The sequence below is a fragment of the Lactuca serriola genome, chromosome 1, assembly GCF_051521515.1.
Source record: "Lactuca serriola cultivar US96UC23 chromosome 1, Lser_US96UC23_V15, whole genome shotgun sequence".
In the NCBI taxonomy this organism is placed as follows: Eukaryota; Viridiplantae; Streptophyta; class Magnoliopsida; order Asterales; family Asteraceae; genus Lactuca; species Lactuca serriola.
In genome coordinates this window covers 150,769,205-150,796,598 of record NC_136408.1, presented here as the reverse complement: position 1 = coordinate 150,796,598, position 27,394 = coordinate 150,769,205, and the positions used below count along the sequence as shown (strand labels likewise).

Genomic DNA, 27,394 nt, shown 5'->3' with positions numbered 1-27,394 from the left:
ACTTCTCAAGATTATACACCTTCATCAGATAGCATATGTGTGTGTTTAAACCCTTTCGAAACTTATAGCTATAAGTCCTGAATTTTCAAACAATTTCTTATCATTTCTTATAATTCGAACTATGAAAAGGGATGTGTAATCATATGCGAATTTGAGAACGCAATTATCACAACTTCTAACCATAATGATATTAATCAGATTTAAAATCTACTAGCAAAAGTGTTTCCTCGTAATCATTTTCATGAATTAGAGCGAAACCTTTTGCCACCTAGAGTTTATGGTGTATGTGTTACCATCCATGTGAATCTATCATTACCAACCTACAATCATAAGATAAGGTTGAGGACAAAACCAAAATCAATTTTAGTTTTCCTTTCATGGACTGAACTTTGCTTATTCTTAATTTCTCGCCTTCTGGTAGCACAAGGGCCTACCAGCGCTTCCATGTTGTTAAGCAGCTCACCCATATTGATCAATGTACTTTCACTGACCTACGTGCTTTGCCTTTTGTAATCACATGAGAACCATATAACTCATGAGCTTTGCAAACTCAACTGGAAGGTGCACAGAAACAAGAATGCGCCAACTGAACACGATAGGTTATCAACCCTAAGTCGTGTGCTAGTGATAACTATAAGTTTTATTCTTGATTAACTCTTGAAACCTTTCAAAATTAATAATACTCCCACTAACTTCTTAACATATAAGTTTTTCTGTTAAGGAACATTCCTCGATAAGCAAAAACCAAATATTCAAAAGTTAGTGTGGATTTTTTTCAAGAAAACGCTTCATTGAATTGGTCTTAGTTCATCCTTTGTTTTTAAATAAAAAACATCACAACTACCAATTCCAAATGTGCCACAGTAAGAAAACATTATTACTCCACATTTTATGAGGTATTATAAACCTACTTAGTATGAAATAGGCTTCAAGATATGATTTGTAGTTACCAGAGTATGACTCTAAAACTTGATTGGAAACGAAGTATGACTCGTTTCTCGATTAAACCATTTCAAAAATATTTGATTCATCTTCTTATTCAAACAATTACACTAAGATTTTCTCCGAGGATCAATTGTGACATAGTTCCACAATTATTAAGATGATCACAAAACATGATACTAAAGTAATCTCCTCTCCTTTTAGATTGGAGAAACTTTTCTCTTTTTGCCTACTAGATTCTTCTTATTCATTCTGCGACTCTGTGAAACATTTCAAAGTATCATAATTATGCTTAATCTTATAAACACAACCATATTTACTGAAAGCATCAGTAAATCATGACGAATAAAGTTATCATCCTTTGTGGTGGATCTGAATAGTGCACATCAATGTGTACTAGATCCTTCAGTCCTTCACTTGACTCACATAAACATATGATCAACAAATTAGTCATAATCTTCCAACGATCAAGATTCTCATACATCACACTATTCAAATTGCACGACTCCAAGTTTCTATCCAATTGAAACTTGGGTGAAGAGAATTCCTTTTCACTTGGTCAATTATGACATTACCACAAACGATATAACTAAGAATCAAATCCATATTTAATGTTGCTAGAAATGTACCCGCCAATTTCCATAAATGTCATTGTAAGGAAACATAAAGTAAATAAATCAAAATTCACTTTTATTGATAATAAGCGGAAAAAATTTGTCCTTACAATGCATAAAGTGAAAACTATGTATCTAGACATTTCCTACGCAATCTAATAATCTATCATAACTCCTAAGCAATAGCTTCCAAAATCTGATCATCGAACCATGCGATTGAAATCTATCTCTGACGATCAGATTCAACTCACCCTTCTTAAGCTTCCTTCTCTCTCTCTTAAATCTTACAAAACATCAAAATGTGACTATCACATCATGTATTAAGAATTTATGAATAGGGACTTAATAAAATAATGGAGTTAGATAGTGGATGTACCTAAAGTAGAGTCACACAACTTGACTTTACTATTTTAAGATCTTTCAGGTAGTTTGGGCAGCTTCTCATCAAATTCCCCTTCAATTGCCAATAAAAACATATGGGTCTTTCAAAAGTAGCACATGGAAATATCTCAGAACTAGCATTTCTCTAACCATATGGTCAAATGGTTTGATCTTGCCGATCCCTTTCCATTGGGAAGAGAAACCTTTCTTGGACTACCATTGTTGCCATGCCATGGAAATTTTGGAGACAAGTCCTTCAAACACCATTGCTTGACTTATGCTTGTAAGCATTTCTGCTTCAGCAGCAATCAACATGTATGTTAGATCAATTAGGGTCACGTCGTGGTCCCTCACATAATAGTCTTTAATGAACTGACTATATGATTCATGAAGCAAAAGTAGAACCAAGTCAATGGCCAACTCCTTTGGGAAAACAACACCCAACATCCCAATCTGTCAATGTGCGATTTCATTTTCAGAACATGCGCACATACAGACTTTCCATCTTGATGTTTACATGCCAATAGGGCTTGAGTGACTTCGTATTTTTTAGCTTGAAGGAAACATGACTTGGGGAGAGTCACTGAAGGAGGTGGAGGAAGAGTAGGAGAAGCATGATTTCAAGTTCCACCATTTCTTGAAGAAGGGAACATTCTTTCACCTTGATCAACATGTGGAAGATCATCTTTAGATAGAGAAGGAAAAACATTTCCAGAAGGACGGGGAAGACCATTATTGTGTGAACTTGACATCTTAAATAGTTGAAAAGAGAATTCAAGTTAGTTGATTTTAATCCTTAATTATTAATCCAAAATTTAAATTAAGGCTAGGATCCATATTTTCGATTCGAACTTTGAAGATGGATGTCATAATCAAATTCGAATCTATTTTAGGTGGGTAAAGCATTTACCAATTTCAATTTAATGAAACTCCTAGATCATTTGAGATTCATTGAACTATTCAATGACATGTTTAATCTCGATTATTCTCTCACTTTGTGACTGGGATGTCGAGGATCACAAACGAGATGTGAATAACCATGCAAATTAGTTTGGTACTCTCGATGTCATTTATCATCTTCTTTTAATGTGTCGGTTAACCACACACGCTCCATTAATTAACGATAATTTTCGAGACACCCATTGCCACTCCTTATTAGTCCATATTAGTGTGCCGATTAACCACACACGCTCCACTAACGACCAATAAGGTGCAATGTGCAATTTCATAGATTAACATCAAATTCACATTTTTCCTAAAGTAACTAAGAGTGGAATTTTAGAAGATAGTTTAGTTACTTTATATCATTATACTTATTAATGAGATTTAACTTTATCCTATCAAACTTGTTCGGCTAACGACCCTCCACCACACAGGAGAACGGTGGGTGAGAGTGGACACCCATTCAACGACCATTTTATAGACCACTTCCTTATACCCTCATTATAGTGTGGCTTCGTGAATGAGGCGTATTAGTGGTTCAACTAACTTTTCTTATACATATAATATATATTAAACTTTTAATTATATATACATAGTATAAGGTGTATTTTAAAAAACCAAGAGTTTAATCTTTTAACAAATTAAACTTTTAATTTAATTAAACAAAAAACATTTGTGGATTTATTAATTATCTTTTAATTAATCAATTATTTAAATTAATAATAACATCCATAAGGATAATTCTAATCAAATAAATCCATCATTATCTAATCTATAATTATCTCCTAACATTTAGGTCTTATTTAATTATCTAATATGACTAAAATTCGAATTATGACAGATTTTTTAAAAGATAATTACCAAATAACAACCATATAAATCAAATTAGGCAAGAAAATCCGAAAATTTGGAATTGTCGTGAGCATTAAGTCTCATCTCAAGAGATCAGTCTGACAGAAAACAAAATTTTGAATTATACTGTGCTCATGTCGTAAGCATTAAAACTCATGTCTTGAGTTCAGTTTGTTAGCAAACAAATTTCAAATTTAAACTGTGCTCACGTCGAGAGATGGTTTTTTTTTCAGAAAAACGATTCACAAATATGCAAATACATGAAAGAACACCCATGGCTCTAATACCACTGATGGGTTTTGGAGGTTACAACAAAATGCACTAAGCGAAAATTTATTCAAACAATTCAAATAATTAGGGCACATGCAACCTGGTTGGATCTATGTCTTTCACATAAAGCAACATACTATGAATGACTAATCTACAATATATTTCGGTGAAAACTAATTCATAAGAATAAGAAGCTTACCTTGAAGATTGTTATTGTAAACAATCTTGAATTCCTCCTTGAAAGACTCTTGGAAGCAAGTGCCACAAGTGTCGTGCCTCTAATGGTTCACACCCAAACCCTAGTGACTAAGGAGCTTGAAGAGAGAGAGAGAGAGAGAGAGAGAGAGGAGAGAGGTTAGAATTTCGACCCTAGTTTCTCAAAGAATGCTTGGACAAAATTATGATGCATAGGGCCTTTATATAGTGTACCAAGAAACCCTAGATAAGTCCCAAAACAATAAAATAACATTATCTTATTTTTGGTATTTATCTGGTTTCCTAATTATCCTCCAAGGATAATTATAGATATTCTAGATCCTCTAGAACCATGGAAAAATTTCCAAGGCTCTGGGATGATTTTAGAATGGCTGTTGTTCAACTATTGAACAATTACACCATAACCTCTGTACTTTTTATTAATCCAATTAATCCCAAAATTAATTCCAATTAATTTCTGATTAACTCTTAATTAAATAATACTATTTCTAATTAATATATTATTCTCATAATATATTAACAAATCATTTATTTGATTTATAATTAATTTATTAACCAAGTAATAAATTAATAAATCAATCTCTCTCTCTCTCTAAAAGCTATCATATTCAATTTCTAGGTTTGAGGGCAACCCAAAAGGATTGTGCTACCATCAATTCAAGTATATATCAATTATATTTATGGGCTTAGACACCTAATCCAACAGATTTTCATTTAGTGTAGATTGCTTGACTTTTTATGGTTTGATTTATGGTTTGGATGATGTCTGGTTGGTTATTTGTTACTTTAGCTTATTAAAGAACCTTCTATGCTTATGAGAACTACTTTTCTATTTATTGTTTAGTTTTGTTAAGTTTGCATGACCATCATTTTTTTATTGAACTTGAATCTTATGATCTTTGTGAGTTGCAAAAATTGTAGGACTAGAGTTTTGACCAAAACCTAGGGTTAAATAGAAAAGTGGGTAAATAATTGTAGGAGCTAATATATAATGACCAATCATATATTGAATTGATTTAATAAACCAAATTAATCAATAAGTTATATGTCTACTTTAACTCGAACTGAACACAAGTGAATTTGTTAGTTTATCCGCCTGATCACAGTATGAATGAGCTTATTTGCTAAAGGATTAAGTTAGTGAACATTAACTTGGTCATCTTAGGAATCGGTAACTAGCGAAGCATTAATCCATTACACTTCCATAAATCAACCATAATAGCAAGTATATCGAAGCTAATTGTAAGTCTCTCAATCACCTTGGTTAAAATCGTCTTTTGTGTTTCTTACTTTTAATTTAGTTTTTGTTTCATTAGATGATAGTAGTTAGTTTGTTTAATTAAATTTCTAGTCTTGAAAAACTAGAGAAAACCCCTTTTATTAATTAAATAGTAACTTAGGATAGTTAGTAGATAAAATTAGCTAAACATTTCATTCCCTGTGTTTGATACCCGACTATTGTGTTATTCTATTTTCAACAAGGTGCCTTAGGAAGTAATGATTAGTTACATTAGTAGGTTTAACTAGTGCATAATTATTTACACATCATTGGCATATATGGTATGGATTTTGATTATGTTTGTGCCTTAGCTTCTCTTCGTAACAAGCTTTCGGAAATTGACCTTAGTAGTTTTATTACTAAGGGAACCCCCCCCCCCCTTAAATCCCCAAATACCCTGGCAAATGCTCTTTTATTAAAATTGTCCAAGATATGGAAGTGCATTTCAATATGACGGCTTGGCAGAAAGTAGTTTTCCAGTGTTTACGTGCACCACATGCTCAAGATTTTCTTCTAGTTATCCCTATAGATGGGTTTGGCCAACATATGTCCCATGTGGAGTATCGTACCATCCTCAAGTATAGACTCATGATTCCAATCTACCCAGCTGACGAGATATGTCCAGTGTGCCGAAAGACATGCCGAAAGAACTCTTGGGGTTCAAATACACACACGATATGGTTAGGGATGTTTTGGTCAACATATTTAAGCGTGTCGGGGTTTCCGCCAAGAAAGAGGCACTTGTGAATTTCTTGACTGGCCCGACAGAAGGAAGGTCAACCCTTAGACCATGTGGCGTTTTGATTTTTGGATGGGCTGGAGAGAAACACACATGTGTGGATCTTACAGGGTATCCTCTCTCGTAGGCTTGATGGTCGGGGGTCTCACGGCGGGACAGACTGCATTAAAAGCTGCTACATGAAATGTCACCAAACATGAGAAATCGTGCATGTAAAATCAACACGTGTTCATACCATTTGCATTTGATATATTTGCTTTCCTTGCACCGGATGTGAAAAAGCTTCTTAATAGAGTACAACGGATCATGCATAGCAATGTTATATCCCCTAGATCTATGGATATAGTCTTCATAAGAATTGGCTTTACCATACAAAAAGTCTTAGCGGCACAACTTGTTGCTCGTTTACCTTTTCATTTGTTGTACGATGATAACTAAGATTTATATATTATATTTTATAGAAAAAAATTATAAAAATGACCAATATGGGAGGTGTTATTACACAAAATAATTACTTTCTATAGGAATATCTAGAGGTGGCAAAAATCGACCCAACCCAAAATTAGCTGGTTGGGTTGAGATTTTTAACCCATTTAACTTATATATATATATATATATATATATATATATATATATATATATATATATATATATATATATATATATATATATATATATATATAATTTAATATTATTTGAATATTATCATGTATTAATCAAAGTAATAATTTGTAAATTATAATATTGCATTAATGTTATCTATGTTTTATAAAATTCAATCATAATTTACATCATTTTTTAGCGCCGATAATACTGGTCACTCTCCAAAATGACTGTGAAACTAAATATTTTTAATGTTGTTTGAATAATTTATTTGTATTTATGAATTAGGATTGTGCTTTTGTCATAATTATGAAATTTTATTTACGTTTTATAATTTAAGATGTATAATATTTAATTATATAATTTATTTAATTGATTTTAAATGGGTTAACCCAAGTTTAACCAATTTATTTAATAGGTTGGGTCGGAAACTATTAGAACAGGTCAACCCGGTGAGAACCCATTTATCTAAAATGTTGGGTTGGGTTGGAAATATCAACCCATCTAAAGAAACAGATTGGGTTGGGTTGAAATTTTCAACCTAATTACTAAATGGGTTGAACCCGAACCCAACCTAGGTTGGCTCATTGCCACCTCTAGGAATATCATAATAAAATCATCCAATTATATATACTATTAAAACCCATTATCGGTTTATGAATAGTAACAATTCTAAGCCAACTTGCTTTTGCAACCGTTGGCTTACTTTTGGAGCTGCGTGCATTTCACCCTCCATTATCATACTTTCATTATCTTCTCCAACAATATGTATTTTCTAGCTTTATTATCCTACAGACGGTTCTTCACCACAACCACCACCAACACCATTCTCCGTCGCAACTGTCGCTGCTCTTCTCCAACCTAAACAGAGACCCTATAAACAACCTTTCTTCTTGGATGTGTCAAAACTCTATACATTCATTCATCACCTCTTTTCTTCTACATTTCAAAGGGGTGGTTAACGAAGGGGAATCGCTCCAAAAGCTTTCATTTATTTCCTTTTGCTTTGTCTATTTATTTAAGAGATTGATTGAGTTTTTGTTGTGAAGAATACAAAGATGAAGAGGAGTTGCTTCCGGCGGAGATGACGTCATCTACCATTTCAAGTTTTATTGTCCAAGGTGGAACTTTGGAAGGGGCGGTGGAGGTGCTGTACAATTCGAATTCATCTGAAGGAAAGTCGGGGAACTAACAGAACAATGTGGACGATAGAGGAAACGAATTGTTGGAATTGTGCGAAGATTATCAGGTCGTCCGTGGAGGATTGAAGAACTTTGGTACCAACAAATGGTGGCACACGACGGTATGTTTGAAGAAGGCGGCACAATGGTCGGTGTTGGTGTGAAGTACGACGAGATGCAAATGAAAGGATGTTGGATCTATATGCTTAAGAATCATTTTAGATTGATATTGCCAATTGACATATGATTCTATAGGGTCATACATTTAGCAAGTAGTCACTTGTTGAATATTTATTAGAATTCGATTATTAATAAATATTATCAACTCTTGTATTTAAAGTGAAAAAATTCTTATTTTATTAAAATAATATTTTGATTATTTTCCGAAGAGTGTTTTTAAAGTATTAACTCATAAGGTATGAATTAATATGTCAAGTACAAGTTTTTGGACCTATTTGAGTTTATTAGATTAAAACATGTAAATCTTGAAGATGAGATGGAGTTTAAACCATACCACCCTTCTCTTCTCTTATGTTTTTGGCCGAAACCACCCAAATATGGGTAAGGGTTCCTTATTTTCCATACTCTTACACACATTATGCACCTTATAAGCCTTACCTTTGACCATGATGAAGGCATGGTCCTTTTATCTTGTGTGTGAATATAAGAGAAGCAAAGACTTTCATTTAAGGTTGGTATTTGGTTTTCTTCTCTCATTGTCAAGAACAAAACTCTCCCCTCTCCTATTTTCTATCTTTAGAAGACTAGTGAAAGTGTTGGTGGTTTTAAGTGCTTCTATTTTAAGACAAAACCGTGTTTAATTTGTAAAGGATTAAGAAGTTCTAAATACAAGTGAGAACTAGTATTCTTGGTGGCTTGAACTTATTAGCGGATACCAATAGAGAAGATGATACTCTTTTTCTTTGCCATCTTCTTCGACTCACCAATTTCAACTGGGATAAAGGCTCCAAAGGTTGTCATAAGAAAAAATATAATTTTTTAGCTCATGTTATTGGATCTGTGATGGGTTTGTTTTAAACGGTCATAAAATAATAAACATTTTAAATAGGAAAATTGTCAGAAAAGTCTCAATACTTTCGGAAAAGTTACACTTTAGTCCCAAGCTCTTTTTGAACATAAAAGTCCTGGTTATTTCATTTTGGCTCAAATTAACAAAAAATATTTTTTTTCTTTTAACAGGAAATGACATATTATCGTGTTTTTACAAATAATCGGGACTTTTATGTTCAAAAAAAAAACTTGGGACTAAAATGTAACTTTTTCGAAAATATTGGAATTTTTCTGACAATTTCCCTTTTAAATAATGCTTCCATTATTGTAATAAGAAAAACTATCATTTTTAGTTACAAAACTCCATCAGAAGATGGACATGGGTGTTTTTGACGGATACAAGAAAGGAAAGAATATGGTGAAAAGGTTATGGTTAGGAAAAAAAAATAAGAAGCACGGTCTTTTTTTTTCTTTTCAGATGCATAGTGAGGTATAACCAAATAAGAGGGTATTTTCTTATTAAGTGGAAAATAAAAAAAATGTTATCCAACAATGTGAATATGAATTTTTAAGAGCATAACCCTTAAAATTTTCAATTAAGAGGCTACAAAACAACTCATAACTATCATATATATATATATATATATATATATATATATATATATATAGTGAGAGTGAACAACCGGAAATCCAAAACCCCCAAAAACTAGTAGGCATCTTGTATGTTAATGGGGATGTATACTTGCACAGAAGGTTGGGAATAACAAATCATCAAATAACATATTGTCTTGAATGACTATGACTTAGGTAATGTAATTGAAACATAAGTATATTGTATCACATTCAGACCGAGTTAGGAAAACAAATCCATCATCCATGTCATGCCAATCCTTTACATTAGTTTTGAAAGTTGTCGATACAAATTTCCACCAAACATCTTCTGACCTTTGCTCTAGAAGCAACAAAATACAAAGCATGATGTGTTGTCGATTAACATATGTATAAAATAGAGTAAGTAACCTAACTAAATTGTTAACTAATAACATACATATAAAACTTACATCACATTCTAACTATCAGTTGCCAAAGTCACCATATACACGCATCAAAACTCCATTATCTGTTTACGGATGAGAATCCGTAGAACAAAAATTAGCGAATCATCTTGGTTCAGATAGACTGTAATGCTATCATCTATACAATCGTCTACAGTGGTGGGTGTACGCTTGTGATATCTTTCCTTTTCATCTTTATCCATGGAGACTTCAACCATACCAAAACATGCATTACTCGCTGCGTATGCCTAAGTGCCAACAATGGTGTTTGGTAATGATCGGGGTACCTCAATGATCTCATTCAGCTATTCGGATGCATGTGTATGTAGAGACTGTCTATATGTAGGTCAAACCCAATAAGTGGGGGCAGGTTGGGCAATTACGCAAGGCCCTAAAATTGCCCAATTATGCTAAAATAACAAAGAAATCAAGAAAAAAAAGGCGTCTGATTTCTGGCTCCATTCATGTTGGTACCTCAATGATCTCATTCGGCTATTCGGATGCATGTGTAGGTAGAGAATGTCTATATGTAGGTCAAACCCAATAAGTGGGGGCAAGTTGGGCAATTACGCATGGACCTAAAATTGCCCAATTATGCTAAAATAACAAAGAAATCAGAAAAAAAAGGCGTCTGATTCCTGGCTTCATTCATGTTGTTGGCACACCGGTTCGTTGAAGGATGAAGCGGACTAACGGTTTTATAAGTTTTCAATGTCATCAAGCATTGAACCGTCCCCCTCCTCTCTCTTGGTATTGAAGGAGAACGAGTTTTAATTTTATGATTTTTCTACACTCCCAAATCAATAATATCGATCCATTGTCCATCATCTTCATCGAGTTTCTTTTTTATTCTTCTAAAATTGGTTCCAGACTTCCAGTGACATTGAGTGTGTGAGCCATCACGCATTAAGAAGCTTAGAAGCAATAACATCTAATAAGATATCAAATTTTGATTTTCTAATTGCTTTACTTTATCTATTTTTTTATATTCTGAATTTGATTTCTTCTATTTTATCTGAATAAGCCCAAACCGCTTTCTTTGTTTATTATATCATACCCCAAAATCTATTTTTGAACCTTGATAATTTGATTTCGAATTTTCGATGATTGAATCAGACCCAAAAGTGTACGTTTACCAGACCCAAAAGTGTTTTTTTTTTTTTCCGATTTCTCTCAACAAGTCTTCAATTTATGTTTTTGATTATTTTTTCATATCCGAGAGTAATGTGTATGTTTGTATGTGTAATGAGTGTAGGTAATTGAAATTTGAAAAAAGAAATACAAACTTTTTGCTGAAAGCAACTTGACAAGAGCCTACTGCCTACAATTCGATCAATTAGGTGCTCTTTTTCCATTGTTTTTTTCATATCATCGTTGTTTTATTTAACTAAAAAGTCATAAGAAGTAAAAAAAGAAAAAAAAACAAAAAATAGAATAAAAAGTACAAGCTCAAAAGGGGCCATGCATAAATTTATAAAAATATATTTAAAATAAAGACAAAATTGCAAAAATGGTTGGTATGAATTTTTTTTTATTATTTCAAACCCCGACTTTTTTGGATTAGTGGTCCTTTTGAGCTAGCTTCATTGCGTTTTTTGTCCCTATGAATAGCTTCATTGCGTTTTTTGTCCCTATGAATAGTGAAATGACTATAATACCATTGGGGTATTTATTTTCTATTTTTCTTTTATTTCTTTTTAAATCTAATACTAATTTATTTATTTTAATAATTAAAAAATAGGGCTCTCTCTCTCTCTCTCTCTCTCTCTCTCTCTCTCTCTCTCTCTCTCTCTCTCTCTCTCTCTCTCTCTCTCTCTCTCTCTCTCTCTCTCTCTCTCTCTCTCTCTCTCTCTCTCTCTCTCTCTCTCTCTCTCTCTCTCTCTGTATACCCCCATATCCCAATATCGTTTTTCTTTTTACCAAGAAGAACTCCATCTTCTTCATCTCTTAATTAAAATTCCACATACACTCATGCACACGACATACCTAATCAAAAGAAAACCCATAAAATCCAATTTTTAATCGATGTATGTATGCGTGTATGTGAAGTTTTTGTTTTGGAAATCGATTTTTTGTATGTTCATCCCCAAAAATCGATTTGTATGTGTACGTTTTCGCTTCTGAAATCGATATGTGTATGTGTGTATGAATCTGAAATAGTTTCAGAAGGTATGTGTGTGAATCAAAAATCGCTCATTTTTCCTCTTGTCACTGACCCTCTCTGGTCCTTCAGTATTATGTGATTTGTGTGTTCATAGTGTTCTTTTGCAAAACCGGATCTTAAGATGTTGTAAACCAATCCTGACTGTGATGAAGAACACAAACAAATATTCAACAATTTGTTCTGGGTGTTTTTTTGTTCATCTGGACAATTTTCAGAAAAAAGAAAATAGGTAGGAGAGAGAGAGAGAGGGAGGGGGGGAGAGAGAGAGAGAGAGATGTGGGCCCAAATTAATTATTTATTTTTTTCATTTAAATTAAATAGAAAAAACATAAAAAAATATATTAGAAGGGCATTATAGTCATTTCAATTTTACGAGGGACCAAATTTACGTACAAATATGGCCAAAGGACCACGAATCCAAAAAAGACGGGGTTTGGATTAAAACCCAAAACAATGCATACCACATGGACCATTTTTGTAGTTTTGTCTACAATAAATAAATTATTCTAATGCTTTAATTGAACATGAAAATATCACAAAAGAGAAAGAAAATAGCCACAATGATAATGAAACTGGTAATGAAAATAATGTTACTAATGAGAATGAAAATAACACTAATGAGAATAAAATTGGTAATAAAAAATAATGTCACCGATTAGAATGAAAATAACAATAATAAGAATGAAATTGATAATGATAATGAAAATAATGTCACTCATGAGAATGAAAATAAAATTAATGATAATGAAATAAAATTTCACTAATGATAATGAAAATGATATTAATGAAAATGGCCATAAATTTGTTAACCTTTAAATATTTATGATCTACATAAGTGGGATAATATTGATAATAGATTAAAAGAAAATTTAGTTTAAAAATGACCAATTAGAGAATTTATTCTTGTGTTTCCTAAAAATAGTTTATCTAAGCATTTTTCTTATGGTACTACACCAAAAACCTATATAATGGTGAAACAAGTGATCAGTTAGTTTATTCTAAACAAGTAGATAAAGTGTATTGTTTTTATTTTAAATTATTTAAACCTATTAATAATAATCAAATTTCTTTAGCAAATAACAATATAACAATTGGAAACACCTTTTTGAAAGACTTGATGACCATGAAAATAATGCTCAAACATATGTGTGCGATGTTAGAATAAGCTAAGAGTAAGATTAGATAAGAATGAAATGATTGATAAAGACTTACAACAAAAATATATAAAAGAAAAAAGAATGTTGGAGACAAGCATATAACATGTAATATCATATATCTAATTAAATATATACCTCAAACGCATATGACATACCACGGTACTCTATGATAATCTGTTCTGTAAAAATAATCGTGTCACCCTAAATCGTTCAAATACAAAAGATAATAATAATAATTAAAAATTAAAAAAAAAATGATATATTAAGAATTTTAATTTTCTCTTAGATGGCACATTTTTTACGATAAACATAAGCTTCTATTAATCAAATTGGTTATCATTGTTCATTGATTTTATCTGTCCACTTACTCTTTCTTCTTTCTTCTAAGTTCCACGTTTGTTTACTAAAGTGGAGTGGTTTGGTTGCTTTTTTTTTTCTTAGCTCTGTGTTATGCAATTTGGGTATATGTATAAAAACCGACCCAACCCGAAACCCAATCCACTTCATCAAAGTTGCAAATTGAAATCGCCCAATCTCTATAATTTCCATAATCCATTTTTCACGAGTGACAAAAAATAATTAAATCACTTGTTGCCTAACATCAATTTATCCATGATCAACCGCCCTTTTTTCTCAAAACAATATTAATATTAGAGGTGGCAAAAATTGACAAGACACGAAACCCGACACGAAATAAACGGGTTTGAGTAAGATATTTCAACCCGTTTAAATAAACGGGTTAACACGAAACGACACGAAAGTTAAATGGGTAAGGTTAGGGTTGAGAATTTCAACTCGAATATGACTCGAAAATGACCCGTTTATTTATATACATGTTTTTTAATTATTTAAATAATCTAGAAAGATATAAAACCAAAACCATAAGAAAAATAAAACATTTGAATTGAATTGTTTTGTAATGTTGAAATGACTTAGCCGTCTAGATCAAGATATCATTTCAGTTTTTCCATTCTCTCCCAAACTACCCAGTCTTTTTCACCACTCTCACATCCCCATGACATTATCATCCGCCTCCCCAACTCTCATTCTTTTAATTTTGTCATCTGAACTTACTATGACTTCATCTATTCTGCCTCCAAACTATTAGTTTTTTTTTCCATCTACCCAACTCCTACTTTTTCAACATGCTCAATCTTTTAACCTCACATGACACGCCATATTTCAAGGTATAGCCCTAACCTGAAACCCGACACGAACTCAACACGAAAATAAACGGGTTGACACGGCACGGCACGTTAATTAAATCGGCCGGGTTAGGGTCGAGCACTTTCAACCCGTTTAGTGTTTCGACATGACACGAACCCGACACGACACGACACGATTGTCACCTCTAATTAATATCTACCATTTGATTCCAAATTAAACTATTTAAATGATTTAATACTAGACTTTGTCAGATTAGAGTGAAGTTGTGATGGAATATTAAGAAAATTTATAATAAAATAGATGTTGATTCGGGAAAATGAATCAAAATAAAAAAATGATTCAATATAACAAAATCATCATATATCATATATGTATTTACCTCAGCAGTAAATATCTCGCTTATATGCCACATACACGATGTTTTCATGTCTTGTAGTTAGGAAGACAAGTAGAATAGCTTCTATCAAAGGAACTTAATCCATGAAAAATATATTCACTTATTTACCGTTTATAATCATTGATTCCATGAGTGGGAAGAAAATCATAAAATACCTAGAAAAACAAGAAATTGTAGTATATAAAAATGATTATATAGTAACAAATAGATTCAATAAATAAATTAATCCAAAAAAAATGTATTTGTTAAGTACACTTTCTTCATATATCATGACCATGTGTTCATCAAATTCACCAATGAATTGAATTGGTATCATGTTTGCAAGTTTTTAAACCAACAAAAGTAACACCTACTTTGTCAAATTCATCCCAAGATTTGTATGATAACTTGAATGGTTTAGCGTTACCTATGTTTATGTTAGATATTTCATGGACCACTTGATATGAGAATATGGCATCTTTCTTCATATATCATGACCATGTGTTCATCAAATCCATGATAACATTTTATCAATGATGGTTTTATCTATATATCTTGAAGAGCATATACCATAACTTTATTCTTATGGTTCATCTTGGATTTTATTAACGCTATACCATAACTTGATGTTGAGAATGTGGCATCTTCCTTTTGAGAGTTTAAGATATGTGAATCTTCGTGATAACATTTTGTCATTTATTGTTTTATCTATATATCTTGAAGAGCATATACCATAACTTTATTCTCATGGTTCATCTTGAATTTTATTAACGCTATACGATAACTTGATGTCGAGAAAATGGCATCTTCCTTTGAGAGTTTAAGATATGTGAATGTTCGTGATAACATTTTATCATTTATGGTTTTATCTATATATCTTGAAGAGCATATACCATAACTTTATTCGCATGGTTTATCTTGAATTTTATTAACGCAAGCTTGAGAACCAATAATTCTGATGGGTGATTATGAGTTCTATTATTACCGTTTTTATGCTATCAACTATTTTTATTTGTTGAAATGTTGCCTAGAACATAATAAATACTTATGGATATAATCTTCACCTTTTTTCATAGTAGTGACTTTGCTCAATCTTTAAGAGCTTATTTCATGTAGAACTTAGGTCCCGTTTGATAGTTTCTGTCTGGAAAAGTGTTGTCTGGAAAAGTTTTCTGACTAGGAAAGAAACCATATTGTTTGATTATACATCTGATTAACTGTGTTGAATCATGAAAAAAAGTAATAATTCAATAAAAATAAATTTGAAAAAAAGTTATTTAAAAAAATTAATAATCCAATAAAGAAAAAAAGATGCAGAGTTTGGTGTATAATTGTCTTTCCAGCCTATTCAGCCAGAAAGATATGATTTTGGGGTTTTCTGGGAAAGACATATCTTACCGGGAAAGATCCATTCTTTTGTGCAAATCAAACAGTCTTTCCGGTCCATTCAGCCAGAAAGATCTGTTTGGACCTGAAAAGATGTGTATCAAACGGAGCCTTAGTTGATCCACTAGGGCTCAAATGTGTTGACATTAATTCAGCTTCATTGTTGTTAAAAATCTCAAATACTGGATAAAAACTGTTGGAAAATGTTTTAGTATTTGATTGTCACTGAAATAAGATGAAATAACTCTAAATATTTCTAACAAACATCATGAGTCAACACTCAACGAAATTCAACATTGCTCATTTCACAGCAAATGTCTTCTCAACAATGACTTAACAATTAACGTATAACTTCCAAACCTTAGCAAAGTTTAAAGAAAAGGAATTTTCTATTCATTTTAAGAAATTGATACATCAACATTTTAGCAAATGGAAAGATGTTAACAAGATCAAAAGCTCATTGAAAAGATTTTCTTCCACTTTTCAATGATCCAATGGTTCTCTCTCATCATCTACCCGCATATTTCCGGAAAAGGTTTAAACGAGAAAAAAAAAAGTTTAGAAAACAAGAACAAATTTCGACCACATAACTTTCAACATTTCATTATATAAAAAGATTAATATTATATATCAAAATTCATTAATTTTACATCCATACCGATATTTTTTTTCAAAATATATATATTTTTTATTTTATAAAAACTCCCATCATAAGTAATATTCATCTTGATTTCATTCACCAATCACCAACTTCTATAAAATTTTAATTATGTTTCTTATATCATTTTAATAGTTTTAGTGGGCATCCATGATAAATTATAGAATTTTCGTTTTTTTTTTTAGCATTTTTAAGGGATTTCGTGGTTTTCACTATAGTTTTCACTTTTCAAGGCTTCATTTCATACATCTTTCAAGTACAAAACAAGTTGATATATTAAAAAAATTTCGTTTCTATTTGATGGCATATGTTGACTATAAACATAAGCTTCTATTAATCAAATTGGTTGCCATTTTTTATTCATTTTATATGTCCACTTACTCTTTCTTCTTCTTTCTAGTCCCCACGTTTCTTTGCTAAAGTGTCTTGGTTGCTTCTTTTTTTCTTAGTTATGTAATTATTATTTTTCTTAATTATGTAATTAAGGTATCCGTATAAACAACCGGCCAACCCAAACTACAATTCGATTCGGGTATGAGTTACATTTTCAAACATAAATAAGCTAAACCAAAATTTGTATATATACTAATAATTCAATTCTTTATTTTTATACTAACATCACAAATTATCTTTTTAATGTTTTTGTATTTGTTTATATATGTATGTGGGTCGATGAGGATCTAGTTGGAATATGTCTGGTCTAAGGGAATAAGAAAAATGATGTTAATGAATAAACGGTGGTAATAAAAGCCACCGTTGAATATGGATGGTATCTTTCATCATTTGCACGACATACACATGCATTAAAATAAAGTAATAATTACGAAAAGAAAGTTTATGAGTTAAGAAAATAATTTCTAGATAAACATGAGATAACCAACAGTTATATTATTAGCAACAAAATCATCTTAAAATAATACCCTATAACTTTATTAGTCAAAATCAACATTATTTATGAATAAGTTGTAACAATAGGAATAACGAAATAAATAGACTGTTACAGACAAGTGAAGATTTGGTAGAGATGGATTTATTTTTGTGTCCAAGTACAATGTGTGATATGTGAGACATGAATGGAGAGATGATATCAAAATCAAATTAGATTTTGATGGAGTGTGAATCAGACAAAACAACATCAAGTAGAATGAATTGAAAGTTAGACATGTAACATGATTAGATAAAACATCCATGATTACTAGTAATCTTAATTAGCAAAATCCTAAATCAGTCTAAATCCTACCAACTCTTTTTCTTTAGCATCTATGGTTAATGGTTATTATCACCAACTTCTAGAGGACCCCATTAGTGGGCACCTAGCCAATCTCATCTTTCATAGTGGCATACAATCTCACCCCACTTGTCCCCCTTATCATTCACAAAGATATGTCCTTACTCCTCACTACTCCACTTGTACCCTATGCATCAACACTTGTACATTCATCACATCATCCTAAATTCCACAAAAAAATTATTCTTCGGTTTACAATCAGGTACACAGTAACCCCCTAGTGTCTGTAAGGAGACGAATTAATTGGAACTGAAACTCTCACATTGCAGACTGCAGATATTTATTTATTTTTGTTTTGATTTTGTCAATGGTCGGTGAGTATGTAGAGAATTAGGTCAAATTAGGTTTTGGACCACAAAATGGGAGTAGGGTTTGATGGTTGAGATTTCACACAACATAGCCCACAAAGGAAAAAGGGTCAAGTGTGTTGTGGTAAGGAGGGACAAGATATGGATCTTAGCATCCAATGGACAACTTTGAGCATTAAATATTCCATAAAAAAACACATATATGTCACAACATCATTCAAAGCACTACACCCCAAACTTCACCATTTTATTTTTACAATTTTAAATGAATTAAAGCCAAGGAATAGCAACGTACTTTCTTAAATTTTATAGCTTCTTGCTTTCATTTCTCTTAAGCATTGAACATTAAACACTTCGCCCATTTAATAAGAAAACATAGTAATAACATTTTTTATAATTGAGTTTTTTTCAATTTTAGTCCATAAAACTTTTCTTTTGACATTTTGGTCCTTATTTGAGGTTCTTGTAACATTTTTGGTCCCTGTTCAAGGTAAAACTACTATCTTTTTGTGACCATAATTGCAAGAGAAAACTTTTTGGGACCAAATTTTCGAAATTCAACTATACTTAAGAACCAAAAAATGTATTGTATTATGAAAAGTAAAATAGCAATATTTTATACAAGTAAATTGAAGCATGTTAAAATATATAAAAGTAAGATGCTAAAAAAGGATGTAACTTTCTTACTTGGATTAAAACTAAAGCATATGGGTGATTATGGGCAACAGATATCTATGTCTTCTAATGACCTGTCATCACTTCAATTGTCCATACACCATTGGTTGAAAGAGGTCCCAAAAACTTTATTGAAATTCGCATGATTTCGTGGACCCCACACTGCCATTTTAATTCCAGCAAATCAAAACTAAAACTAAACCGCGACTAATCTTTAGACACCTGTAACTATGTAAGAATGTATCTTTTTCCTAAAAATTGGCAAATAGATAGTAAAAAGGAAGTTAAAAATATGGTTGTAACTGTAACCAAATAAGTGCAAAGATTGCAAAATCTTTCTTTTTTCTTGTGACTTTTTCCATGAAAAAGGAAGCTAAAAAGGCACCCCCTTGGGAGTCAGAAACTTTTAAAGGAGACAGTCTACACACGGATCCTTATCAAATCTCTTTAAATCCCCTCCTCTTTTCTTTATTTCTAGCCAGAAAAAAAAAAAAGAATGAGATCTTTATCATTCTTCATAAGAAGCATTAGTTTCACAATCATGTTGCTAAGTTTCTTAGCAATCCAACTAAACCTCTGTTTTTCCAACACCCAATTTTCACTCCCGGATTTACGTATCGACGGGCATTTCACTTTCACAAACAACGAATTCGCCGCGAAAGATTACGGAAATCAATATCAATTCCTTCCTTTTGCCGTCCTGCACCCTGAGTCAGTGTCTGACATATCTGCAACCGTGAGCCATGTGTGGGACCTCGGGGTTGGGTCTGGGCTCACGGTTGCAGCCAGGGGGCACGGACACTCGATTCAGGGTCAGGCTCAGGCGCACAGAGGGATTGTGGTGAATATGGAGTCGTTGAAGAAACCGAAAATGGAATTTGAATTTGGTTTTGATTTTGGATATGTTGATGTTTCGGGAGGGGAGTTGTGGATTAATATTTTGAAGGAGAGTTTGAAGTTTGGATTCGCGCCAAAATCTTGGACTGATTATTTGCATTTGACGGTTGGAGGGACGTTGTCGAATGCGGGGATTAGTGGTCAGGCGTTTCGGCATGGTCCTCAGATTAGTAATGTCCAACAACTTGAAGTTGTTACAGGTTTGTATAAAATATAAAAATAATTTTTTTTTTGTTATAAAAATTAGAAAATGTAATGAGTAATTATGTAATATGATGAAGGAAAGGGAGAGGTGGTGACGTGTTCTGAAGAAAAGAATGCGGATCTTTTTAATGGTGTTCTTGGAGGGCTTGGGCAGTTTGGGATAATTACACGGGCAAGGATTTTACTTGAACCGGCTGCAGAAATGGTAATTTGTTTATTTTTTGATGTAATTAAAAAAATGGGAAAATAAAAAAGTGGGGGTTTGTGGTTTAAGGATTTATACATAGTTTTTTTTTTAATTGATGATAAAGGTTTCGTACATAACTGTTTTGACTTGATATAGTCGTATATGATATAACAGGTCAAAATGGTTACTTTTTGTTAATTATAGTGAGACCTATATTTGGTCAAAATGATTAATTTGGAAAAACGTTGGAAACTTTTGTATGGTTTAATCAGAAAAAATAAAGTAAAAGTGGTTAAACCGCAAAAGTACGTTACGTTTTTTTTTTTTAATTTTTTATTTTAAATTCGCCTTGAAATTTTCAAAATCTAAAAGTTTACCGAATATTTGAATTACATTTGAGCAATTTTGTGGTTTGATTTAGAAACTAATTTTTTTTACCTAATAATTGAATCCAATATAAACAGGTGAAATGGATCAGAGTGTTGTATTCAGATTTTTCGACATTTACTCGAGATCAAGAGCGATTAATATCAGCAAAAAAATCATTCGATTACATAGAAGGACTTGTAATTATAAACAGAACAGGTCTTCTCAATAATTGGAGATCATCTTTTAACCCAAAAGATGATGATGAAGCAAGTCAATTTAAGTCAGAAGGAAAAACCCTTTTTTGCCTTGAATTGGCGAAATACTTCAATCCATCAGATAACACTGGTGAGATTTATGAGGTGAGATAAATGTGAACGAAATACAAACCAGTTTTGATTTTTGATTTATTAAAGTGTTAGTGATTTTAAATTGATAACAGGAAATTGAGAGCATGTTATCTGAGTTGAGGTATATTCCATCAACTGTTTTTATGACTGAAGTTACGTATATAGAGTTTTTGGATAGAGTACATACAGCAGAGATAAAACTACAAGCGAAAGGGTTATGGGATGTTCCACATCCATGGCTAAATCTTCTTGTTCCAAGTAGTAAAATTCAGAGATTTGGTGATGAAGTTTTTGGGAAGATTTTAGCAGATACAAGCAATGGGCCTGTCCTTGTTTACCCAGTCAACAAATCAAAGTAAATTTTTTTAGCCCTTGTACTATTTCAGATTGGCAAATCAACCCCTCTACTTTATAAAATTACACAATGATGAATGTTGAATACGTGGAACTGGGTTATTGTTATATACATTCATCATTTGTTTAAGTATTCTAGCGGAATATGAAGGAATTGGAATGTGAGATTCAATTTTTTTTTTGAAAGAGACAAAAATACCCTTATAATATAGGGTTAATCTCATAAAATACCTTATGGTCTATGTTTTTTCCTGATTTTTAAAAAGATCTTGTGTTTTTTTTCCAAAAAAAACCCTCAACCTTCTAACTGTTTCCGAATAAATCCTCAACTTTTTTTAGTTTTTCCCGAAAAAACCCTTACATTTTACAACCTTTCTGGAAAAAAAAATGACTAAAAGGACCGGATTGGAAAAAATGAAAAATGTAAGGTCTTTTTCAGGAAAAAAAAATTGAGGCTAAATCCAGAAAAAAACACAAAATATAAGGTTTTTTATAACATTAACTCTATAATATATACTGAATAAATAAAAACAAAAACTCAACTATATATAGGGTTAATCTCAAAAGACCTTATATTTTGTGTTTTTTCTGGATTAAGCCTCAAATTTATTTTTTGCCTGAAAAAGACCTAGTACTTTTTCATTTTTTCTGAAGAAACCCTCAACTTTGTCTTTTTTTTTTCCGATAAAAACCCTCAACCTTCTAACTTCTTCCAAATAAACCCTCAATTTTTTAGTTTTTCTCGAAAAAACCCCACATTTTACAATTTTTTGTTAAAAAAATGACTAAAAGGGCCAAATCGGAATATATGAAAAAATACAAGGTCTTTTTCAGGCAAAAAATAAATTTGACGTTTAATCCAGAAAAAACACAAAATATAAGGTTTTTTATGAGATTAACCCAAAAATAATTGTAAAATGTGAGAGTTTTTTCAAGAAAAACTAAAAAAGCCGAAGGTTTTTTTGGAAGCATTTAGAAGCTTGATAGTTTTTTTGGGAAAAAAAATAATATTAATAAAAAGTCGAAGGCTTTTCAGAAAAAAAAAAAAAAAAAAAAAAAAATACAAGTCAAAAAATAAATTTGAGGTTTAATCCGGAAAAAACACAAAATATAAGATTAACCCTTATATATATTTACAAAACTATTAATTTTTTTAAACTAATTTCACGATTTGAGAGATTCAATTCCTTACAAAAAACATTTAGTGAAGCGGAGGGGGTAGTTTTGCAAAGGAAAAAGTCTACAGGGGGGTGAAGTGAAACTTATGTAAACTTTTTTTTTTTATTTTCAGATGGAGCAACAGGAGTTCAGCAGTAATACCAGATGAAGATATATTCTACTTAGTGGCATTTCTATCACAAGCAAATCCTTTATCCACCAAAGGAAAAGATAGTCTACAACACTTACTGAGTCAGAATAAAAAAATCTTGGATTTCTGCAAAGAAGCCCACTTAGGAGTCAAACAATATTTACCACATTTTCACACACAAGATGAGTGGAGGGCCCACTTTGGTCAAACATGGGAGACTTTTCAACGGAGGAAAATGGCTTATGACCCATTAGCAATCCTTGCTCCTGGCCACAGAATTTTTCAAAAGGGTATATTCGACTTATGACCAAAAATATAAATCATAATTATTTTGAAAAGTCGAAAATGACCTTTCAAAGCAACGTGTGGTAGTGGAGGAATTTTAAAATGAAAAAACAAAAAACAAAAAAAGAAATCATGACCTCCATATCATTGACTCGAATTATCACGGGAGTTGACTTGGATTTTCTTTTTTTTTTTTTACTTTTTTGGGGATGCAAGAAGTGGAAAATTGGGAATTCGGGTCAACAAAGTTTCTTGGAAGAGTCAAAGTTCATTCTTTGAGATTAAGTGGTTATTGATTCGAATACTAAAGTCAAAAAGCCACTTAATTGATTCTAAATTGATGTAAATTATCTTAAAGTTATAAGAAAATCTTTTTCTTTCTGACATAGTGTTGTTTATATTGTGTAATGTAGTTATTAAGTTCTTTGACTCTTTGTAAATTTGTAAAATAAATATATAAATCAATCTACAAGCTAAATATAGCCTTTTTACTCCAAAAGTCAAAGTCAAAGTCACAATTACAACATTGTATTTTCAATTTTTTTTTTCTTATTAAAGCATTTTACTTTGAGAAATCTCCAATCTTTAATTCTTTTTCTTATTAGGATATTGTTCATGTTGTTGTAGGCTTGTAGGAGTGTTTTTACACAATAAAACATACTTAAAATAGTTCAAAACTAATTTTAATATGTTTAAAGCTATGAAGTAAGGGAAAGTATAATAATCACATGGGATCAAAATAGATTCCACATTTGTTCTTCTGATCAAGTTATAAAATCATGATGATATAATGTATTATTGGACTATATCAACAACTATAAGATACTTATAAAGTTCATTGTCAAGGGTGACTTGGCATTATCATGAAAATAGTGGAATTTATTTCATTAAATGCCAAAATGTCTCTCCACTTGGAATCTTTCCCTTTACTCTTTTCTAATGACTTATATCATGACTTGAATGACATTTGTAACACAATCTAGAGTGAAATTTTCACACTATGTAGATTTTTGTTTGGCTTCTAAATCTAACAAATGATTTAGAATGTAATTGATTTCTCGATCAAGAAGCTTTTTTAAGTACTTGTCAAAGTATTTAAATTACCCTTTTATTAATTTCTTGTTCATGAAACTTCTTTAAGAATTAAGACTATCTTTAGGTAAAAAGATAAATTTAACAACAGAAAACAAAGAAACCAGCATAGTGCAGTGTTAATAATAGGTTTCGAAAGGGTATTTCAGTCATTTATACAAGTTAACAAGGATTGGAATCAAGTTTCATGAGTTTATGGATAGACAATTGAGCTTCATCACTGGTACTATTTTCGAAATTCCAAAAGGATCATAATTCTATAGTCATTTGCATATTAATTAGTGTGTTATCTTTAAAAAGTTGTCACTGAAAAAAAGAAAAACTTGAACAAAAAATAGGTGGAATTGGAATCTTTATAGTAATAATGATTGAGAAGTTGAACCACATAATGTTGGTGAAATGGAAACCTTTAAATGAACTTTATGTCTTTGATTGAATAGTAGATTACTATTTACTGCAGGAAATTTCATTATGATTTTGATGAAACTCCAGTTAAAACTCTAGGGCTGGAATCAAGGAGACAGTATGCACCATAAGTGCAATATCGACATATCTACTGACAAAACATCACTGGCCTATATGGACTTGAGGAGCATCCAAAAAGGGAAGTAACAGCTTTTTTAGATTCCAATAATGACTACCACATGGTTGAATACTTGAATGGCATATATTTGACACTAAAAGTTATATATTCTAGACTTCTATTCAGCTTACTTTTTATTCACATATAAAAATAAACTAAAAAGTTACCTAGTATGCTCCCTACTACCTTTATCAGGATGCTAGAAGACCAATGAATCTCAAAAAATTCAGCAAAGATAATAGTCAATTAATTGATGATCAGAATATTGACATTTACCTGTAAGATAGTACTTCCCATGGGTAGACCTGACTCTAGTTTCTCTGTGACAGATATCAAGCTTCACTGGAGTTTGTCATGCCTGCTGTGGTTGAATTTGGTATCGATAAGTAACATTTATAGGGTCAATGAGATTTAGGAGTTATAAACCATGAATCAAAATGAATTAAGGACCAAAAATTGATTGTTTCGGTTCAAAGCAAAATCGAGATTAGTGGCTTACAATGACTTGCAGTATATTAAGATGTAAAATGTTATGTTGTAATTACAAGAAATCATCTCAAACAATGTGTATCGATGTGTTGTGTAACAGATCGAGTGAATGATGGACACTTTACTTCCGAAAACATGTATACTTCTGTAAATCAACAAATTATTGCAGTTTATGTGATTTCGATTCACGGAAGAATACCTGGAAGGTCGAGATTGTAGTTCTTCGGCCTTGAGATGTAGCTGTTGGATATGCATTGGAATCGTATCGGCGATCGGTTTGTTTTCCTTCGCGGAAGTGAGGGTTTAGAACGAGTAGCAAAGTAGCAATTGATTAAGAAGACATATTCGATAATTCGCACTCTTCAGAAGCATAAGGTGTTTCTTCTGGAACCCGCAGATTGCAATTTACACTTCGAAAACTAAGCTTCCATTCCCAAAAATGTAGATGATCGACGAGTCTACCGATGAAATGCTAGACTTTTCCCTTCGATATATTTCAGTTTATTCACAAACGCAGGTCGAGTTTGCTTGAAAAGGATTTAAAGTTCATTTGGGGGAAGCGGCGTCGCCGCAGCGATTGGTGGCGGGCACTGTAGCACCACCTGGCAATTATTATAATTTATAAATCAAAAAATAGATAATGACGAGAAAAAGGATCTTAAATAATTTTATTAGAAAATAACCTGTCAATTTTCTAAGACCTGTTTTAGAGAACAATTATTTCAAAAGGTAAACAAGTTGTCAAAATGTACCCAAAAAAAATCATTGTTACTTTTTTAATATATAAAATATCATTAACTATAGGTAATCATCATGTTACCGGTTATAAAAATATATAAAAAATACTATTGTTTTTTTAGTAAACAAAAAGGTAACCATTAGTAAAAAATATCATTGTTGTTTTTCTTCTATACAAAAAATATCATTGTCGTTTTTTTTTTTTTTACAAAAAATATCATTGTTGTTTTTTTAGTACAAATAAACATTATGATAACCGGTTACTTCAGGTAAATAGAAAAATAACTTAAAAAACATAACGAAGTTTTCAAAATATTCAAAAAAATACTGCACTTTTTGTTTTCGACTGTAGGGTAAACCGGTTTCTATAAAAAAAAATGTTTTCCTACACATGCATACATAAATCAAGAATTTGATGTCCGCAAGTTCAAATATTAACAATACATATAAAAACAAGTTGTAAATTAATTCAAATATATTAAAATAACACATAATCATAAGTTTTATATCAATCTACGTACATTAAAATGAAAATAAAATATAATATCGAAACAAAATATAGTTTTAGATAAATACAAACGCATCAAAAAACTTTATAACATTTACTATATATTTTTATTTGAAGAAATACAAATAAATGTGAAAAGAAAATCACAAAAATTGTTATGCAAAATAATTTTCTTTCATGTGTTTTATTCAATTTAGGCCGTTCAACCGGTGTAATTTAATCGGACTTTTGTAAAAATTGACGGTTCGTTCTAGTTCAAAAATAGGCATAAAACTAATGATAGTTGAACCACTAATTTATCCGGTTCCCGGTCCAATCGATTTTACCAGCCGGTTTAAACCGGTTTTTAGAACATTGTGTATAATTATATAGTTTTTAGACATGTTGACTACGAATATGTATGGATAGGCTGTGAAAATCTTTTCGCCAAGGGCTGATTCGGTTGGAGGATAAAAAAAACAGGAAAAATCATTTTTCTCATTTTTACGCTACATTTTTACAGAGCACTATAAAATTCTCTTTAAAGAAAATAGTTTGAAATGACAACACAGTCGGTTAGATTTTTTTTATCTCTATCTATGTTTTATTGTTTTTAGCCCGAAAATCAGTTATCATAGGATTTGGCAGGGTATTTTAGTAGGTAATCGTACATTTTAGCATATGTTCATTTGCTAAATGTATAATTACATGTGAAAAATCTAGTTTTTTTTTTTTTTAAATCTAGTCAAATTACCTTAGCAATTTTTCATGTTTTGATTTGGTTGCTCG

The 27,394-nt window shown here is 31.5% G+C and overlaps 1 protein-coding gene and 1 long non-coding RNA gene across 4 annotated transcripts; one reads left to right on the top strand and one right to left on the bottom strand.

The window, feature by feature from the left end:
* Positions 1 to 17,847: 17,847 nt before the first annotated feature.
* On the bottom strand, positions 17,848 to 26,023 carry LOC145099893 (uncharacterized). Of its 3 annotated transcripts, none has more exons than XR_013704679.1 (4): positions 25,580 to 26,023; positions 25,168 to 25,252; positions 19,277 to 19,426; positions 17,848 to 18,443 (listed from the first exon to the last, which is right to left on the bottom strand). It is a non-coding gene; the product is annotated as an uncharacterized LOC145099893 (long non-coding RNA). The 3 variants fall into 3 exon arrangements; XR_013704681.1 differs by having other exon boundaries at positions 25,168 to 25,249; XR_013704680.1 differs by lacking the exon at positions 19,277 to 19,426 and having other exon boundaries at positions 25,580 to 26,021.
* On the top strand, positions 19,690 to 23,721 carry LOC145099889 (cytokinin dehydrogenase 6-like). Its single transcript, XM_079037392.1, has 5 exons — positions 19,690 to 20,361; positions 20,443 to 20,570; positions 21,017 to 21,280; positions 21,361 to 21,623; positions 22,914 to 23,721. The coding sequence occupies exons 1-5, from the start codon at positions 19,761 to 19,763 to the stop codon at positions 23,236 to 23,238; spliced, it is 1,581 nt and encodes a 526-aa protein (XP_078893518.1). The 5' UTR covers positions 19,690 to 19,760; the 3' UTR covers positions 23,239 to 23,721.
* Positions 26,024 to 27,394: the final 1,371 nt, after the last annotated feature.

Excerpts from the sequence above, each read along its gene's own strand:
- LOC145099889 (XM_079037392.1), top strand. The coding sequence starts at position 19,761 with ATGAGATCTTTATCATTCTTCATAAGAAGCATTAGTTTCACAATCATG. Across the intron at positions 20,362-20,442 it reads ACAACTTGAAGTTGTTACAG|GAAAGGGAGAGGTGGTGACG; the intron begins GTTTGTATAAAA and ends AATATGATGAAG. Across the intron at positions 20,571-21,016 it reads TTGAACCGGCTGCAGAAATG|GTGAAATGGATCAGAGTGTT; the intron begins GTAATTTGTTTA and ends CAATATAAACAG.